This window comes from Tauraco erythrolophus, chromosome 5 (assembly GCF_009769465.1).
Source record: "Tauraco erythrolophus isolate bTauEry1 chromosome 5, bTauEry1.pri, whole genome shotgun sequence".
Taxonomy (NCBI): Eukaryota; Metazoa; Chordata; class Aves; order Musophagiformes; family Musophagidae; genus Tauraco; species Tauraco erythrolophus.
Window position 1 is genome coordinate 73,403,971 of NC_141469.1, and position 20,763 is coordinate 73,424,733.

General features: G+C 37.9%; 1 protein-coding gene across 3 annotated transcripts in view; it reads left to right on the forward strand.

Moving 5' to 3' along the window:
- Window positions 1-20,763, forward strand: part of CCSER1 (coiled-coil serine rich protein 1) — a 677,421-nt gene that overhangs the window by 266,096 nt on the left and 390,562 nt on the right. For all 3 annotated transcript variants that reach the window (XM_086612211.1, XM_086612212.1, XM_086612210.1), the window contains exon 6: window positions 20,154-20,231. In XM_086612211.1, the coding sequence (XP_086468337.1) occupies window positions 20,154-20,231 (78 nt within the window). The remainder of the gene's footprint in view (window positions 1-20,153; window positions 20,232-20,763) is intronic.

Here is a 20,763-nt window from a genome sequence, read left to right on the forward strand (position 1 = left end):
TACAGAATGACTGTCTTGAATATTCTCCTTGTAAGTAGGTGTTGCATCCAGTATGTGCTACTGCAGTTCTAGGTGATAAAAGTCACATGTCAGTCCATATACTCTAGGGGTGATGCGTTTGTTGAAATTTCATGTTAAAGTTTTTTTCTGCTTCCATGAATTTCTCCCTACGGTTCAATTCAGGTGAAAGGTTCTTTATTTCCCAGTAGAAACTGTTTTGTATCATACAGCAAATGAACAGTTTCCTCTCACTGGCAGCTCACAGCTATTCCTTTGTGGATTTAGTAGCACCCAATACAAGTTTAGTAGTTCAATGGGCTAAGTTGTATGGTTTTTGCTTTGATGGGTTACTGTTTTAGATAGACTGCCAACATTTTCCCAAGGAATGTGAAAAAGCGTAGAGAAATTGTACTTTAAAGTGGTTTATACCTCAGCAAGATTTCTTGAGACAAAGAAAAGCCAATTCTTCAGTTCAAGGCTGTTTTCTGCACTAAATATAAAAGACCTGCAGAGAAGAGGGTGTGCATGAAAGCTTTGAAGAAAAGGTCACGGGCATTCTTTATAATGAAAAACATTAGGCAGGCTGCCTGTAGGTGTCATTATAAGCTGTCTTGTGTGTTCCAGGAGGCCTAATCTTCTAAACAATTAAGTGCAGACATGTGAGTAACTTTAATTGTTCTCTTGACAAATCAATAAGAAAAACGGAAGTCTTTCAGCATTTTTAAGAACTTTCATTTACAGGTTTCCCTTCAGCTGTTAGAACAAAACCCTGTAAATGAAATTTGGGGAACTTGTCTAATACAGGTTTAGTGTTATACTGCAAGATGCTGAAGAGCTCTTTTACATAATACTTGTGCTTTTTTGGTTTGTGATCTCAATAGGATTATGTTGCTAAGCATATCAATACCTGGACAAATAGTTATCATGGTTTCTGTTTTCTGTTGCTTTCTGTGATATACTTTTTGGTCTTAAATTGACACTTCATTTGCTTTTTTGAGTTTGGAGAAAAGATTGTAATCCATGTTCATATGTATTATAATCTAAGTGGTTTGCATATAATATCAACGCATTAACTGAGAGAAAAAAAACAACAGTGGGCTCTGCTGGGAAATGAAATTGATCTATAATTACCTGGTTAGTTACATTTGTCTGTATATTGCACTAGACACTGTAAACTGTCTCACAAGACATCGTATTTCATCTGTTTTATCATCTATCTTATAGAATGCTCCTGCAGGAAAGTGAAAACGCTTCTATTGCTTTGTTTGAACGTCAGTGGATAGTGAAGCACACATGCTTCACATGAGTGTATGTATTGAGAATGGATAGACAGACAAACAGATGGCCATGGTTTTTTTTATCAGTCAAAAAAATTGTATGTCAAGGTGGAAAGCAGCAGTTTCGTGCATTGATGTAGTCTGTTTTAATTTGGTTTGGTTTGACTTTCTTTGTATTAATTCTAAGCACATGAAATGATTTTGTCCTTCATTCTGGGTAGTGGCTTGGGCTGATTTCAATGCTTATCTTTATTTTATTTTATTTTGGCTTTTTTTTTTTCTTTACTAGTAGATATAACAAGACTACAGTTACATGCAAAAGCCCTGTTAGAGCACACGCATGGAACTGTAAAAGAAAACTACTGTTATCTAACCAGGAATAGCAAGACCTTTCTCTTTTCTTGTATGAGTTTCTTCTTTTTTGGCCTCAGATTGTAGTTGGTGTAGCACTCTGAAACAGGAAAAGGCCATCCCTGGAACAAACTAAATAATAGTGAGGGTGGTGTGTTGCTTCATTTCTTGCTGTTTTTTTTTTCCCCTTCAGAGAGAAGAAATTGTGCATTACTTTCTTCTACCTCCCTCTTCCAAAGAATTCCTTTCTTTTGACACTTCCATCCTTCTCTTTGTTCAGCCCATATCAAGATCCTTACTCGATCTTATTCTCCAGTCTCCTCACTTGCCCCAGTCAGCCCACTGTATTTCAATTAGCCTTTGTCAGAAATCCTAATGTAAATCCTTTCGCCTACTTGTCCTCATCAACCTTTTCCATGTCTTACTTGTCACAAGACAAGCCTTCTTTAATGTGTTCTGTCTTAACTGAAGACAACTTTGGTACCACTTTAATGACTTCTTTCAGATTTACTAAGTCCTCTTAGACTGTGCTTAGACTTCTGCTTCTCCAGTCCTACTCTTCCTAGAGTCCATCCTTCATCTCCATTGCTCAAAACCCTTCAGTTTCTAATGACTGTTTCCTAGCAACAAGTTACAAGCAATATTCCTTTCCCTTTATTTTAGACCCAATCACTTATGTCGAAACATTTTTCTTTAGGTCTTCTCCTTTTTGGCATCAGTGGGTATTTGACTCTTTTGCTTCTGATTCTTTGGTGGTTTCTTCAGTGCAGCATGCCCTGACTCTCTCATCAGCATGCTGTTGGATGCCATCAATCGCTTTCGTGTCCTTTTCTTCTTCATTCACACATCATTGAATTATCTTATCTGACTACATTAATCTGTCGGATAAAATGTTAACTCAGAGCTTTCATAATCTTCTCCAGACATGTTTCATTTTGATCAAACTAAACCTGAGTAGGTCCAGAGATAAAACTCCTGTATAGTCACATGTGATGGTTATTGCCCTCATATCAATATCAATCCAGCCTAACTATACCTTGCAACATACCTCTGAAATTACTTATGGCACTGTTGTAGTTTCTTCTGGGATCAATTACACTGTTAAGATGCTTTCAAGAGTTTTGTTATTTATTTACAAAGTTATGGAATTAGTTTTTATGTGCAAAATTGCCTTGGTAACATTTCCACATTGCTGAAGTGGCATTTTTTGACCAATTTGAAAATGCATTCAGACACTATTGATAAACTGGGTGCATTTGGCTTCCTGATTTTTCACCCTCTCAAGAAAATCTTCCAGTAAAATGCCTTAGTTCAAAGTTCTTCTGAGTGATTCCTCATTTCAGGAGCACATCTCATCACAGCAAACAGTTCAGGCATCAGCTGAACTGAGGCCATAACAAAGACTGTCTCGTTAATGTTTACATTTAGAAATATAGTAATTCCTCTTTCTTAAAACAAAATATACAAAATCTACATAAGTATTAATGGAAATCAGATACCAAAACTCTTGTTGATGATATACCACTGGGACTTTTTTCAAGAATTGTATTTTATTGAGGCAATCCTTTAGTAAGCTGCAACATTTTTTTTATGTATAGCATAGTACTTTTCATGTCAGAGACTTTACCTATTGAAGGCTTCCCTTCCCTCCTCCAGGCTGTGTTGCTCATTGGAAATTAACTGCAACTGATGTTTCTTCTTATGGAGACTTCCATATGTGGCGTACAAATGGATTTGCACAAAAATCATGCGTCAGAATGCAAATTCCAATCACTACAGTAGAGTAAATTATCAGATACAATTGTTTTTTCCCCACTGCCTGCAAAGTTGTCAGCTGTCATTTAACTGGGTGAAAATCGAGTCATACGAGGCTTTAGTCGTACCAAACCTTACTCTGAATGTATACATTATTATAGAATTGATTAGATAGTGAATTGTACAACATGTTGTTCCAAAGAAGTGTTTCAGCCCCTGCGTAATCATGCTTAGGAGTTTTGCTATGTATTAATGGCAATAGACACTTTGTAAAGGCCAGGAGGATATGATAATTACTGAAAATAAAAACCCCAAGTATCTCATCCTACATCAGGACTGTAGATCACTGCAGGATCACTGAAGGTGACAGACAGACTCATCCACACATTGGTGATAGAAATTCCTGCTAACACCATTTTTTAAATGCAGTGATGATTCACTATGTGAAAATGATCTTCTGTATCCCCTGGCAACCAGAAACAAAATGTATCCCTTCTTGTCTGATGGCCTTCAAGAACACAGTTGAAAAGTCATTTGTTTCGCAAGACAATCAGGCGACATTAGAAGACCACTCCCACCCATTCTTCATAAAGAATTCGTCACAAAGAGTAAACAAAAAGTAGATCTCTAGAGTTAGTGTTATTAATCAACAGTTTATTCTAGCTCTTGATCGAGTTGTAAGGCAATTTTTTTTGTATGATGTGAATTATTTCACATTCCATCTGTGACTTTTTCATGCATGAAAAACAATACAGTATTTTATGCAAATTACTCTTAACATTTAATATACAATGGAAATCTGAGAGATACGACTTTTGTCCTCAGAATTTCTCAGATTCCTATAGCAACACAATATCTTATTATTTTATTGCTTGACATACTGTTAAATTTTATTCTTTAGTCTGACTGCTTAGGATAAAGAAAACAGATTCTGTATTTCACAAAACGTGTAAAAATATGGAACGTTTCTTTTAAACATAATACATCAAATGAGTGGTGTATCTTTGTGTAGGTAGCTGAGATTCAGTAAGTCAAATACTTTAAGGCTCGTGTCAAAATAAGCACAAAAGACATAGGTTCTTTTTCTCAGGCTTGTTTTTCAGCATTCACACCCTGTTCTCTTTCCTCCCAGCATCTAGCAATTGGTGCTATTTTAGGAAATTTTTCTGATAATAATCACTCAGCAGACTTTAAGCTGAGTTGTTACGAGTACAGTACTCTTAGCTGGAGAATTGCATGATGATATACAGAAGGCTTTGACCTTTTCAAATCTCCAGTTTTCCTGTTTTGCTTTGTAAATGTAAAACATGAGAAGAAACTTGGGATTTATCCAGAGATGCTTACTGCACAGTTACAATTTGCGTTTACAGAGCAATGGGTTTCTCCCAGTTTTAAAATAGAGTTTAGTTATATTTCACACTGGCAATTGTGTGAAGAGTTTTCGTGTGGGAAGTTAGACCAGAACAGATTATTCACTGAGTATGTTCATGTCCTAACCAACTGTGTAGTAGCATCCTGCCTGGACAGTCCATAGGGCAGAAGATACTTTAGTCAGGGAGGAACCGGCTGTAAGGTGAACATAACATTTGTGCACCCGAGGCACAGATTTTAATGAGAAGCAGCAGAAGAAAGCCCTGTTTCTCTTGAAAAATATTTAAATGATTGTGAGAATTGAAATTTGTATTCATTTTCTACTATAAACCATTAATTCGCTTTAATTCTAAATTAATTCAAATGTGAATGTAGAAGTGATCACATGTCGGGGAAGTTTTCTGGCTGCTACATGGGCTGAATAGAAAGCACCTGTGCCTCATCAAGACAGGTGCTGTGAGTCACGTTGGTCAGCCGGAGACCACGTGACCCATGGGTGGTTAAAGGTGGGCCACTGCCTCCTGGGAGTGGGGCAGTTCCCTCCTGGAGATTGGAGAGGTAGGAGCCTTGGGAGAGCGGTGAGTCAGAGCTCTCTGTTGGATAGGCTTTGATTGGGATTGAGCCCCTTAAGAATTGAGATAAGAGCCTTCTGATGTACGAGGGGAATCACAATGGCCTTTTGAGTTGTGATTCCTGAAGACGAGATACCAGTGGTCCGCGACAATTGGTGACCCCGATGTGATTTGTCGAAACGCGAACCGTCTGGACCGCAAGGTGAACTGCGGTGGAGTTCAAGCTCAGCGAAGCTGGAGAGCAGTGAGTTGAAGCTCTCTGTTGGAAAGAGCCTTCTGATATACGAGGGGAATCACAACGGCCTTTTGGGTTGATTCCTGAAGACGAGATACCTGCGGTCCGTGACAATCACACTGCTCAAAGAAGAAAATAAAGTTGTCAATGCTATTTTAATGTTCATGCATTTTTACGTTTTTTCCCCACTTAATTTTTCCTTGTCTTTTCCCATTGGTGTTGATTTCATAAATTGAACTTTATTAGCTGTGATCCACTACTTCAGGCCCCAATTCTACATGACACTCCACGCAGGCAGTACCCTTCATCTACCTGAAATGGCTTGCAAAACAGGAACATCATTCACTTAAATTTGTGACTGTTGGCTGTAATTCACTGCTATGTGAATCTATTGAAGGCCAATACATGTGTGTCTGATGATTTGGCATTATATGACATCCTACGTTCAAAGAAAAACTCCCTTTTCTCGCCAGAATTGTTTCAAAAGGTTTGTTACTTTTGCTGCTCAGTGGAACGAGTGTGTTTTCAAAATAGATTGAGATTATTTGCTTGTTCATATAATACTTGGACATCTTGTGCATTTTTTTCTTTTCTAATATTTAGGATTGGTTAGAAATCCATGTGGAAACAAGACATCGGGAAGACATTTGTAGGCATTTGGAAGCCAGTTTCCAAACTGGAAACTGGGAAGGGAGGTGTCTTCTGGGGCTCTAGCAATCGTTGAAGAGCAGTTTCCTTCTGCTAATTAAGCTTTAAGCTGTGCTAGCTTCCCCTGAAAACAGTTTAACAATATTGATAGTTGAGTTCAGGTTTATGATTTTTCTTACTTTTACTACATATATTCAATACATGTATTTGACCTAGATTCAGTTTGCATTTGGTGAGATGGTTCCTTTCTGGCATGGCCGGATCATAATTCATGAAGAATGGCATAGTCCATCGTTTTCCTACAAAATCCATACAGTTGTATGTCTGGGTGGTTTTAGTTCCTGGTTTTGGGATGCTGGATATCATATTTTCTAAAATAACACAGTCTGACTTTCAGGCAATTAGGCTCATTTTTCACATGTTCCCAATATAAGGGTTTACTAGTGATGTTTTAAAAACAAAATTCTTTGCTTTAGGAAAGTTGGGGTAAACAGATGGAAATAATGGTATTCATTATTTTCTAGTTTGTGTGATGTTGTAGACATGGAAAATATATGCCTGCAATTAGCTTTCCTAACTGGAGTACTTTTACCTAAATTTAAGTTTAGGTACCTGCCTTCAATAACCAGTAGAAAACATTCGGCAATAGTGCTATGAAAATTGTTGTTCTCATTCATGAATGAAACAATGAAAATTTTCTGTTGGATTTTTGGATGCATCCATTAAAAAGCTACAGAATGGCATTTTTTTTCCCTTCTTACTAGACATGATATTCTCTAACTTCTTTGCAGAAAACAAATGAGAAGTGATGTACAAGCCATTTATATTCACTGTTAATATATTGTCTTCAAGAGACATCAGTAAAAGGTGCAAATTCTCCTTATTTTGAAAAAGTGTAGTAATGTAGTTTTGTTTAATGTAGGATTTCCCTGGACTCCTGGTACTGAACTCTGTGTCACTGGCTACGACAAGGGTTAAAACTGCTTCTGGGCACCTATCCATCACCCTTCTAATACAGAAACCAATTAGACTTTATACTACTGAAGGACAAGCATAACTGAGTGAAAGAAATAGAGCCATTAGAATAGAAAGGATTAAAACCTGACAGCAGAAATTTCTTCTGATCCTGTGGGCAGCTTCCAGACCCTTTGCAACATCCCAGTGTTGCAATATGAGTATTGTATGTTAAAGCCATCATCATGTGCTCTGACTGAAGCAGAACTTCTGGCAAGAAAAGCATGTGGTCTTTAATCGAAAGGTATAATAAAATAGATGGTCATGGGTGATAGCAATTTCAGCATTCCCTCAATATTGATGTCTTCTGTTGAAAATACGGTGTTCCATAACTACGTTTTTGCATCTGCAGTGTATGTGCTAAAAGTTTCTTATATTTGATCTGTTCATTTCCTGTATTCCAGTGCAAACTCTTTGCCAAAAAACCTTCGTGTCTATTCTCTCGGAGCAACGTCCTTTCCGAGATTGTCCTTTGTATGCAGTATCTGATGCAGACGAATAGAAAATTTTCCCAACTTTAAGAGGCATGAAAAGCAGACTGATGGAGTTTTTGTACTGAACTTAGCACCCCTGAAAGGTTGGGAGCAGCAGTAGGATAAGAGCCAGAGTACAAAAGGAATAACATGAGACAGGCTTTTCAGCCCAGCTCTGCTGAGGGACGTCGCTTACACCCAAAATGTGTCTCCTGCTTGCAGATCCTATGATCTCTCTGGGTGTTGTTTTATATCCTTTCAGATATCAATTTCCCTGGGAGTTCTTGGGCGTTTTAGGAAGAAGCTGGGGAACTAGCTTTTGCTTATAACTGAGATGACAGCTCAGGCCTGGGACGAGGTAGTCACGTGTGGTTTGCTCTTCACGAGCTTGCCTCTGGAAGCAGCTGGTGCAGTGAGAAGCACACAGCATCCCTGCGGCAGCCAAGTGGTGTTAGCACCTGCCATCACCTCTGTGGTGCTGAGGAGTGAAAGATGCAATGACGACGCCAAGAAAAACTTCTGTTTTTACTGTAACTGAGCCTACAGAGATTCTTGTAAGCAGTGGCAGCTGCTGAGAGCTAAAATTGTAGTGGAGGATGCAAGGGGAAGGGAAAAGGAGCAGATAAAAGAACCTAAATGGAGCCATGTAGAGAGATTGCCGTCAGATAAGCCAGGGTGCCAGCTGCTTCGTGGAATAACATGAATGTGAATAAACTCCTAGCCTGTAGCTTGAGCCTTGGAGTTTTCTGACATGCCTCCTCATTTGCTTTGACTCTTGCTGATTCATTTTTGTGATAGTTCTACTGAAACTATTTCAAGGAGTACTGATTTATCACATTGGTGATTGAGCCAGTACCTTAACCTTGCTTTGTAGAAGTACCAAACTGGAAAATAAATAAAATCGATAAATAGTGGAGATGCATGTAACAATACTGCCAAAGAAAACAAAACAGTATTTCATTTTTTTAAGTATTTTTTCATTTTAAAAGCTCTTTATATTTTATTTTAGTTAAATGTATGTGAAAGGTGTGTTCAATTTTTCTCCCTGGTTACCCTATTAATGTTGAAGGGTAGGAAGAAATTATACTCATTTGTATTCCTGGACATAATATAAATGAAAAATGAATATTTTATTGCTAATGGCTTTATAAAATGCTATTCAGATATCTCAGCAAGTTTAATATATAATTCCATTGCAAATATCTCAGCAAGTTTAGTATATAATTCCATTGCAAAACACAAAAATGAAAGAAAAATGCTCAGCTGAGAGCTCTAAAAATAACAATAATGCAATGCTTAAGTACTAGTACAGGCAACTTTAACTCCACCATTCCTTTGCAAGTTGCATCAGTTTCTTAAGTAACACACTATGGCCTCCCCAGACTGTACAGAGCTTGAGGCTGAGAAGCTTTGTCAAAATGAAGGTTCACTGAAAAGAAACTTGACATATTTTTCAGACGGGCAGTATTTGACCAGCTTCACTGTGTATCTTTTCAGTAGCAAACCAATTGTATGGCTGCGGCGTCACAGCAACTACATAAAGAGATTCCTTCAGTTAATTTTCTGTGTGTTTTTTTGTATGTAAATAGGTATTAAAATATATAGTAATAGGTATTCCATGTACTGTATATATAGATATTAATATTATGTATATCGGCCTATATATATGGGCTGAAGGGGATGGGCATGGACCAAAAAAGGGGAGAAAGGTAGAGAAGGTGGGAAGACTTTCAGGTTCAGATGGATGGCACAACAGGAGTAGTACTGGTGAGAGGACGGGTGCGGGAGTGGGAAGCATGGTGAAGAGAAGATGCTGTGCAGTTACCCTGTGAGGTCAGAAAGAGGAGACAATCTTGACAGATCTTGATTTGAGCGGGTGGGAAGAGAAGTAAATATTAGAGTGGGGAAGGGAGGAAGAGCAAGTAGAGCTAGAAAGACTGGGGAGAGCTTACTGCAGTTGGGGTAGTTTCAGTTGAACCCTCTGCCAAGGCAGGAGTTAAAGTTCCCATTGTGCCTTACCCTTCTTAATCTTTCCCTTCAGAATGAAAGCTCCTGTCTGAAGGTAGAAACTCAAAGTACCACATATTTACAAAATCAAGGGATATTTGTTCTGCCTTGGCCGATGCCACCATGAAACCCACTTGCTGAACCAAAAAGCAAGCTTAGCATGCTTTGAAACTGTCTAAGGTAATCAGAATTGCTACATTTCAGAAGCTGCAATATTGCCTTGTTTTACACAATGGGATTGCACTTGCTAAAAGCATTAAAGAATGTTACTATAAAAAACACTGTGAATCAAGTAATATGGTAAAACTTATGTACTGATTGTTTACCTTTTATTTCTAACAACATCATACAGAAGTGCTGCAGCCAGGGAAAGTGTATTTCAAATTGTTAAATGTCACTTGCTTCTTTTCTTGCAGTGGGGAAAAAAAAAAAAATCTGTCTGCCTTGGTTTAGCAGCAGACACATACAGATGTTTAACATCTTTCCTTTAAGCTGTTATTGGGAATTCAAGACAGTTTTGAGAGTGAAGCCTCTGCATCAAAATAAGTTGAAATACCCTGTCAGAAGTGGTTCAGTGCTGAAATTGTAAAAACTCTTCTGAGAACTAATGAAGAAGTGAGAATAATTGCAGTCACAACATTTAGAAAGTGCAAAGTGGCTTGTTAAAACCTCAGTGAAATGCATAGCAATTGAAGGCATCTGAAACTTTGAGATATGCAGAAAAATAAAGCATAGCCTCACATTTAAAACCCCAGTGTGAAAATCTAGTATTGTTGTTCGTGATGCTTACAAAGTAAAACAAAGGTAAAAAACAACTGGACAGTTGAGCAGCAAATTATTAATCAAAATCAGGCTGGCTTCATTATGTTCACATTTAAAAATAAATTTTATTACTGTTATGAAACATTGTCTTCATTCATGTTAAAAAATATGTGTTCTGGAAACTGGAAAGGAAATTGACCACAGTTTTGCTTGAGATATCACTGATATCCATACGTAAATATGGGATAGGGATGTACTGAACAGTAAAGCAAGTGTTGTTTTTTTGGACATGAGTGTAATGTATGAGAAAATGTATACCTTAAAGAATAATATTTGTTAATAGCAAATGCAAATAGATGTTTGTCTCGAAAGAATTGTGTCTTTCTCTTGTAGACTAAAAAAAGTTGTTACACAGGCTGTAGGGAGATCATAAGCATCTTTTAGAGCTTCATGGAAAACAGTTAATTGTATGAGTATGTGAGCATAGGAACTGTTTTGCTGAAATTGGCGCCTAAATCCATCTCTAGCTTCAACAGTGGCCATCTGTGGATGCTTCAGATGAACTTACAGAGCAACCTGTTTTCAGGAGCACTTTTTTCCTAACACTTCAAGACAGTTATTTCCACATATCCAGAAGCACATGTAGGTGTATCCTGTGTATGTTTTTATCCTCTTAATTGTAATTGTAGGTGCATCTGTTGTTTGTATCAATATCTTTTTGGCTCCAGCTTATATCTCAGTCTCAGTATGTTGTAAGTAATGATGCAGAACATGCATGAACATGTAAGGGAGAGAGAAGGGGCAATTCTATTATTGGATTTGATCCTTCTCAGTTTAATGAATTGTTTACTTCTTTTCTAAGTGTTCTATTTGGAAAGACAGAAAACTGATGGATCTATATGCAGGGAGATGTAGGAGATACTTTGCTGATAGACTCTTTGAGTGGATACAGACATTTTCTTCCAGATTCAGGCTATGGCTGTAGTATGGAGTATCAGCGTCGTTACTCTTAGTGCTGTGATGCAGGCTTTGGAGAAAGAAAATGTCTTTGTGACTGGAGTTAAAAAAAAAGTCACTGAACCTGCTGTATAAGACAACTACGTCGTGGTTTAACCCCAGCCGGAAACTAAGCACCATACAGCCACTCACTCACTCACTTCTTTCTTGGTGGGATGGAGAAGAGAATCAGAAAAGTGCCCATGGCAGGATGTTGTAACTCGGAACTACATGATCTTTAAAGTGCCTTCCAATCCAAACGATTCTATGATTCATGAGAAAACTTGTGGATTGAGATAAAGGCAGTTTAACAGGTAAAACAAAAGCTGTGCACGCCAGCAAAGCAAAACAAGGAATTCAATCACTGCTTCCCATAGGCAGGCAGGTGTTCAGCCACCTCCAGGAAAGCAGGGCTCCACCATGCATAATGGGTACTTGGGAGGACAGATGCCATAACTGCAAATATCAACCCTTCCTTTTTCTTTCCCCCAGCTTTATATGCTGAGCATGACGGCGTATGGTGTGGAATATCCCTTTGATCAGTTGGGGTCAGCTGTCCCAGCTGTGTTCCCTCCCACCTTCTTGTGCCCCCCAGCCTGGGGTGTTGTGAGAAGCAGAAAAGGCCCTGACTCTGTGTAAGTGCTGCTCAGCAGTATCCAAAACATCCCTGTATTATAAACACTGTTTTCAGCACAAATCCAAAACATAGCCCCATACTAGCTGCTGTGAATAAAATTAACTCCATCCCAGCCAAAACCAGTACAAACTGTCATATTTACTAAAACACTGAATGCAGTTTGAGAAAAAAAAAAAAAGTGTATATTTGAACCTGAAAGATCTCCTGCGAGGAGAGAAAAGCAATTGAAATAGGCAGCCTGCAGATTAAAATCCCAGGAGAGTACTTGGTTCTCTCAATTGACTGCTGAAAGAGCAGAAAAAGCTGATGTTATATGATATTATTGGGGAAGAATATACAATAACAAAATGTCAAGGCTGGATAGTATAGTCAATGAAGTATGAAAGAAACAATAGAAACTGAAGAGGGAGTAGAGTTTTGCTCAAGGAAATCATTTCTCCACTGTGTTGTCAACAAAGCGTTTGCATCTGCTAGAGAAACCCCCTGGTTTTCATTAGGGTAAAAATATGGCTGGAGTTGCACTTAATATAATGTGTCATAGTAGCAGTCCTAACTCACACAGTGACAGTCGTTGGTGATCCTGTGGTACTCGTCACAAAGACATGTTAACCCCAAAGTCGTTGTCCAAATTACTTTTGAAATTACATTCTGCTTGCGGATAGAAGTGAAGGGAGTTTTCAGAGATAAACTCCAGCTGAATTTACTGTTTGGGGAGGTGAAAGTGGTTTTCTCCTACATATGAATGGACCCTTCACTTAACCTCTGTGTGCCGGGGAGTGATCTGACCAAGGAAACTCGTGTCTCTGTTTATTATGAGTCTTGTGAAGCAAAGTGGGGAATAAAGACCAACTGGAAGGATGAGCAATGAAAAATCAAGGCGAAAATAAACAGCAGAAAGGAAGGGACATTTGCCATTAAATAAATCTGCTAGTTATGTAGTGATATATATGTCATTTTCTATTATGAGAAATGTAACATTTATATGCTTATAAAAACAGACCATTTTTTTCCCTCTCTATGTACTCAATTGCAAACCAGCAACCTCCAATTCTTGAGCCTCTATTTAGAGGCTTAGTTCAGCTTTCTACTTTGTTTACAAGTTTAAAAACATGTTTAATAAGGTGTTGTCCTTATGCCAGCTACCAGATGTTTTATATGTTAAGTGTTCTCATATTGCCACTTTTAGAAACTGAAAAGCAGATAAAAATAGCAATTTGTGTCTGGTACTTTGGTATTCTTACACTTCTGCATTTAATGTAAGGAGAGGAGAGATATCTAGCTTAGTAAATTTAAATATTTAAGTAAATTAAATATATATTAAATTTAAAGTAAACGATGTGAAAGTATAATCTGAATCTAAACTATTTCAAACACTGTAGCCCTGCAACAAACCATGGACTGGTTATACACTCTTTATGTTGCTTGTTGATTATGGCATTTATAATTAATTTAGCCTAATTAAAAGGCTAAAAGAGCATCTTTCCAGCTACTTTTCAAAGTAGAAACAAATAGAAGTCAACGAAATATCCTTCATCCCGATCCCTCCTCACTGAAAAAAATTATTGTGCCAAATATTACATTTAATGTGTTTGCTCGGAGTTCCTGAGAACTCACTGTCTTCTAAAATAAACAGTACGAGACATACAAATGCTGTTCAGTGACAGATCAGCATTGTATCCTAAATGAGGTGAAATTTCCTGCTGGCATTTGACAGCTCAGCTGATTAGTTTTGCTTAGTTCGTAAGAGGAATCAAGGCTAATCTCTCTGCCTGTAAAGTAAGTGCTGGTTGAGAACCAGTAGATAATTGAACTACTATAAATTTATTTTGCTACCCACACCTCATGTTCTAGCATAAAAAGAGGTAGCAAGAAGCAGTAATTTATGGTTCTCCCCTGCGACTGGAGCTACAGTAACTAAGGTCAGATCCAAGACTCCCGCAGCCTTCTAAGTTACGGGATCTGCAAGCCCTGGGCGATGTACCGGGCAAGTACCTGAAAACAATAATCAAATGTCTCAGCTGATAATTGCACATAGTAGTGATTAGTAAGAATAATTAACTATACTTACTAATAAAAGACACATAAAGTAGGTTTATGAATAACCACCTGGATTGTATTCAAATGTGTTAGAAAATAGGTCTAAACACATTGTAAGGAGGCACTTCCAAGCTTAGTGAGTGAGAGTGAACATATTGGGAAAAAAATAACTAAAATGCGGAGGGGGGGGTATGGGAGGTGAAAGCTCATTTAGTGTGTCTGCTATTTTTAGTTACCAAAATTAATTTTGACTTTGCTGGCCTCAATTGTTTACAGTAATTTTATTTACAGGAAGTGTATGTATCAGCAAAAACTCTTTATGTTGTTAAATAATATAGAAACTACTATAGAAATCACAGCACTCCAAAAGTATGCAGGGGAGCATTGCACACTCTACATGAACAACTGGAGTGCTTAGACTTGTGAGTTCCTGATTTCTATCTTTGTTTCTAACAGCCCTTCATAGCTTTGAGCAAATCACTTTGCCTTCTTTTTCACTATTGTGGATAAAACGGGATAATAATATTTAAGCACAACATTTCATGAAAGTGTTGTGCAGACCCATTAATAAATCCATTTGCAGGCCATAATTACATTCAGTATATCAAAATGTCACTGAGTTTGCGGACTGCACTTATTTTAATTTCCTAGTTCTACTCAACTTTTAGAATATAAAATGATGCTTAGTGGCATAACTTATGATACGACTAAAACTATCACCCTGAAAGTTCAACACTCATCCACTACTTCTTAGGAGAAGCTATAAAGTACACAGATTGTCTTGTCTTTCCTTTTCTTTTCTTCAGTTATTATAAAGATTTATTTGATCTCTAGCTCTAATATCTGCTGAAGGTTTTCTCTGTCAGTATTAACTTCTTAGATCAATAAATTGCGATACTGATCTCCTGAGAAGTCAATGTCTGCCAACTATCATTGCAGTATTTACCCTTGTTGAAAAGCAGTTGTAGTGAATTAAATTGGCTTCTGTCAGTGGGTAATATACAGTGGATGGTCCGTATTTTATGGTACAATTAATGAAGGTTGATAGATAGGCCTCTTCCTAGAGAAAATCAGATTAACAACAAGGGTTCGTAGCAAGAAAAATCCCAGTTTGTGAGGTGAGGTGAATCTGTTTTCATTTAAAGAACAGTTGCTGAAGACTGGAAGATGACTATTGTTTTCAAAGGAGCATGGGTTTAACAATGTGCATTTATATGTACGTGATCTTCTGTATTGCTGGAAAAACACTGACTACGTTCTCCGATTTGCCGTTAGACAATTTACATCAGTATGCAGGTTTATGAAGCATTCTGTTTTGAGGCAGGTATACACAACTGGAAAAAAAGAAAACAAAACCACGCCTGTGACTACTTTAAAACAGCTTCAGAAAGAGCTGCCTTCTCTTTGACTGTGTCGTGGGTTAGGTTGAAAACTTCCTCCCCCCAACACACAGCCAGTCACTCCCCCTCCCCCACCCCCAGGAATGAGGAAGAGAATTAAGGGATAAACGGGAAACCCGTGGGTTGAGATAAGAATGATTTAATACAGATGATTTAATACAGTATAGATGCTCACCACCCCCTCGTATGCGAAGCTCGTCTCGTCCCAAAAACTGCAAATCCCGGACGAACGTGAGGCCCCGAAATAGAGAGGGGCTGAGAGAGAGAGAGAGAGAGAAGAAAGAAAAAAAAAAACAGCAGAGCAACAGCGCAGCAAGTGCAAAAGAGCAAAAGTGCAAAAAAAAAAAAAAAGCAAAAGCGCAAAAGCCCTTCTTCCCGGCTGACCCTCGCTTTTATACTGGGCATGACGCTGCATGATATGGAATACTAATTGGGCAGTTTGGCCCTCAGTCTTAAGTTCCACACAAATCGCAAGGGGAATCGTGTCCCCCTTGTCCCAGCTATGCTCCCCCCTTATCCCGCTGTGCTTCTGCACTCCGGCACACTGAAAAGTCCTTGGCAGCTTGTTATCAGCGTTCTTCTCAGAGCGAGCCTCTGAGTAAAACCAAAACATGGAGTTTTTCTAGCTGTTAAAAAAAAAACCTCTGTCCCAGCTAAAACTAGGACAGACTAAAATGATGGGAATCTGTCCTCAAGCAGGATCCTGATCCTTGGTCTCCAAACAGGATGCAGAAATGGGAAAAGTTTTTTTTCTCTTAGACTTCTTTTCTTCCTTTGCCCTGTTGTCAAGAAATTTCCTGATAGTTAATCATATTTGTAACATTAATCTTGAAGATAAATGATGAGCATGGCCTGGTAGTGACTCCATGTGTCATAGTTTAACCCCAGCTGGCAACTAAGCACCACGCAGCCACTTGCTCACTCTTTCCCCCCTGCCCAGTAGGATGGGGAGGGGAATTGAAAAAAAGTAAAACTCATGGGTTGAGATAAAGACAATTTAATAGGACAGCAAAGGAAGAGATACTACTACTATTACTACTATTAGAATATATCAAACGGGTGATGCACAGTGCAATTGCTCACCACCCGCTGACCGATGCCTAGCCCATCCGCGAGCAGCAATCCCACTCCCCCCGGCCAGCTCTCCCCGGTTTATATACTGAGCATGGCGTCATATGGTATGGAATGTCCCTTTGGCCAGTTTGCGTCGGCTATGCTCCCTCCCAGCTTCTTGTGCACCTCTTCGTTGGCCAGAGCATGGGAAGCTGAAAAGTCCTTGATTTGGTATAAGCACTGCTTAGCAACAACTAAAACATCAGTGTGTTATCAACATTGTTCTTATTCTAAATTGGAAACGCAACACTATACCAGCTACTAGGAAGCAAATTGACACAATCTCAGCTGAAACCAGGACACCATGGTACGTGTTCAGTTGTGCAATGAGGATGATGTTTACTTACTCTAGAAATTAGAAGGAAACTTAAGCATTGATCATTGTAATCACGCAGCAATTATTGGCAAAATTTTAATAATGTCCATTTGCTGGATTTTGACAGCTTGCTCCAAATTAAAAAATGGCCTAGAAACACTGAAAGCAAAGCTCACAAGGTTGTTTTTGACATGGGCAAGACACTATTTTCTAAACTGTTTTTCTGAGAAATACTTTAATTGCCTGCTATTCAGACATATCAGAAGTGGAGTTTAGGTGATTAAAGCTTTGCAACATTCTGTGTCCTCCAGAACACTCAGAGGTTTCCAGCGATACAGGGAAAAGGCTCAGTCTACAAAACCCAGCTATGGTATCTCTGTGCATCAAAAATACATTTTAAAATTTTACAGTTGCATCACAAGGTAGTGCAAAATTAAGAAATGTCCTAATTTACCTAATTTTGCCTAATATGTATAATTATGGTACAGATTATGTTTAACATCTACTACAATTTGTAAGATATGATTATAGCTGAATGGTGTAGCATCTTCTAGTTAATTTATAACTAAAATCTATCAACTTTAAGCCAGACTTCAAGTGAATGCTGCTTTTATGAGAACAGCGTTGATTTAGGCAGCATCAAATAAAAAGTCCTTGTTGGGTGAATTCATCACAGAGGTAGTTGGTTTTTTTTTTTTTGTGTATAGGGGGCTTTAAACTGCAAAGTGTGATTATGACAGATACCCCATGGACAGTAAATTTAGGTGGGAGGTGTGATGTTGTTTGAAATTGTTAATATGTCCCTTCAGGAGGGCAAGCTGACAACATCTCTCAAAGCAGTGATTAGTTTGCAAGGTTATTTTTAAATAGGTTGAGAAACAACCCTTTTGGTACTGTCTCACTAAATTCTCTGCTGTAATAAACTGTTAGCGCCACTGGATTTAATTAATTTACAGTGAGAGAGAAGCTGCTCTGTATTTCTTAGAGAGGAAAATTACTGAAGTTGTCAGAGGGGCCACTGAGGGTATGTATATGTGGACAGCTGTAGCCCGACATGGGCTCTTCTGCCAATGCTCCTATCTGGCCAGACACAGACTATTTGCATCCAGAAGTTATATAGTCATGATGCCCCTACTAATATCCCCCACCTCTCAGCAGCCTTTCTAGTTCAGGCACGGTGCCACATCAGCGTGGCGTCCCGACCTCGGCTGGCTTGTGTCCAGTCATCACGGTAGAGTGGGTGTTTTCCTGAGGCCGTCATGTGGATGTGCCCTGAGAAGTTTTGTCAAAGCAATTTCATCATCCTCAGAGCTGTTCGACATTTCTTAGGTTCCAGCTATCACTGAAGAACTTGCAGCTCATGTAGCGTACAGGTACTGATCTCCTTTGCAGATTTTCATACTGGTGCTGTTTCAATGCTTAAAAGATTGGACTGCCTTCCTGCCACAGGGCACTTGATTTGGTTCAGAAAGCAGCTACTTGTTGGTTTTTTTTTTTCGCTCATAGGTTTATTCTATTGTGTGTGAATTAAAAGATAAATAGTCCTCAGCTGAACTGTTGGCTTTTGAGGCAGAACCTTCTAACAGAGGAGGTCTCCAGTTTTGTCTGCACTCTGAGTTTAACCTGAGAGCTATGTGTCACTTCCTTTTAGTAAATATTATCAGCCAATTTCCTTGATGATCAAATGCAGGAGTCCGTGTTAAAATCTGTAGTGTTTATGAATACCAAAGCGAGGGATTCAACAGGGATACTGGCTTTCTGACGTGTTATAATCTCCCTTGCTCCTCAACAACTTCTCTGTGTTTCATAGGTTATAAATTACCTGCCTCTCTCCTTCCCTTAGGAAATAATTACCATGGCCTCTTCCTTTCTCCTTTACTTGCGTCCCTTTTATTTAGGAAGTAACTGTTGTCTTTTCTTTCAGGTATGGTGTAACTGATATGTATCGAATTAAACTCAGCGATTTTCTCAGAGGGTCTTAACTTTGAAGTCTGTGCCCTCTATTTGAGATCTGACACAGGGATTTTGTACCCAAACTTTTGTCTCAATTTTCATCCTGTACCAGTTGGTTGAATAAAATATGATATCTCTGCATAAAAATCTTCGGATGAATGAACTGTTAGAATTTCTTGGGTGGAGCAGTATTCTTCACTTGCAGAATTTGGGCTTATCGAAGGGGTCATAATAGATTCATAGCAATGCAAAACCAGATATCTGATTAGTTAATTGCATAATTTGAATTCATTAAATTATTCTGCATTGCAATGCCACAGTGTGAAAAGGAAGTGAACTTCTGGCCCATGCAAACTTGTTTTTTTTATATTCTCCATTACATCTTTTCTGTTTTATTGGTGGTGGTGGGTTTTTAAATTTTAGCACTTAAGGACTTATTTCCCAAGAAGTATCATATATTCTAGTTTTCTCCAGAACAATCTTGGTATTGTTTGTGTATTTTTTTTAAATCCAGATTTTATTATTTTAGTATTATTAGCATTCCAAATTATTTAGAGTTTCCACACTTCTTTTCATATCTGTCACATCTATAGAAGTAATGACCATGCTAATCAACAGGTTACTGAAATACTATCTAAAAAAGTTATGTAGGTTTTTAGATCATTCTTTCAAGCATTTTGACTGGATAGATCCATTGAAGTATACTGACTTATTTTCATTAACTTTGTTGTTCACTGTTTCTTTTCATATAGTAATGCTCATTTGTAAGATATATTGACTCATATGAAAGTGATCTTTTTTTTAAACTTTGATCCAAATACTTTCCTGCAATATATTTCTTACCTGTTAATTTTGCCTTCAAACTTTACTATTGGGCCATCCAATAAATAATAAAAATTTAAAAAATATATATATCATAGTTTATTCTATATGAACAAAGTTTTGTGTTCTCAGTTATCCTCTAGTATTACTCTTGTAGACACAGCATGTTTTAGTATTTGTGCATATATTTCAGTCTTTGAATGGGGAGTTCATTTAAAGTGAAGAAAATGCAAAGTACTTGCTCATTAGTGAAATACTTTTGCTAATTGAAGTTGCTTTGTCAGTCTAATTCTGTTGGATTGTCAGTGTTGGTTTTGAGGTTGTTTTTTTATTTTTATTATTTATTCCCCAAAATGTAAAAAGATGTCTGCAGAACTTGATTGGAATGCAAACTCCTGTGTGCTTTTCTTTCAGAGTACGGACATGAGTCCAGCTAGTAGTACCACCTCACTCCCTGTTAGCCCTCTTCCTGAGGAGCCATTATTTTTCAAGGTACAGTTAATTAATTTCATAATAAATATTGCATATGAATTTTGGTTTATCATGTTATCTGGCATAGTATGAAGTATTATTATTGCTGCTTCCTTTTAGTTAAATTACTGTGATTTCAGCAGATGTTCTTATATATATACCATGCGTTTTGCAATAAATACCTAGAATAAAACATTATTGGTATTGAGAGGATTATTTTTCCGGTAGACTAGAGCTATAAACCATTAATAAGACTGTGTGTATCCATCTCATCTGTTGGTGATACATTTTGATGTGTGCATTCCTGTATATGCGTGTATGTAAGTTTCGGTCAACAGATTTCTCTTTATGTTGCATTTCAAGTACATGTTTTAAGAAACAATGATTAGTTACCAGAAGGATACAGGTGATATTAAAGATGTGTCAAAGAACAGTTTTGATTTAAATACAGTGTAAACCACAGGCCTGTCATTGCAGTTAGTTTTAATAATAAATGATGGGACAATATCTGTAACTTCGTAAGGTTAAAGCTGTGAGAATCAAGTGGTGGCCC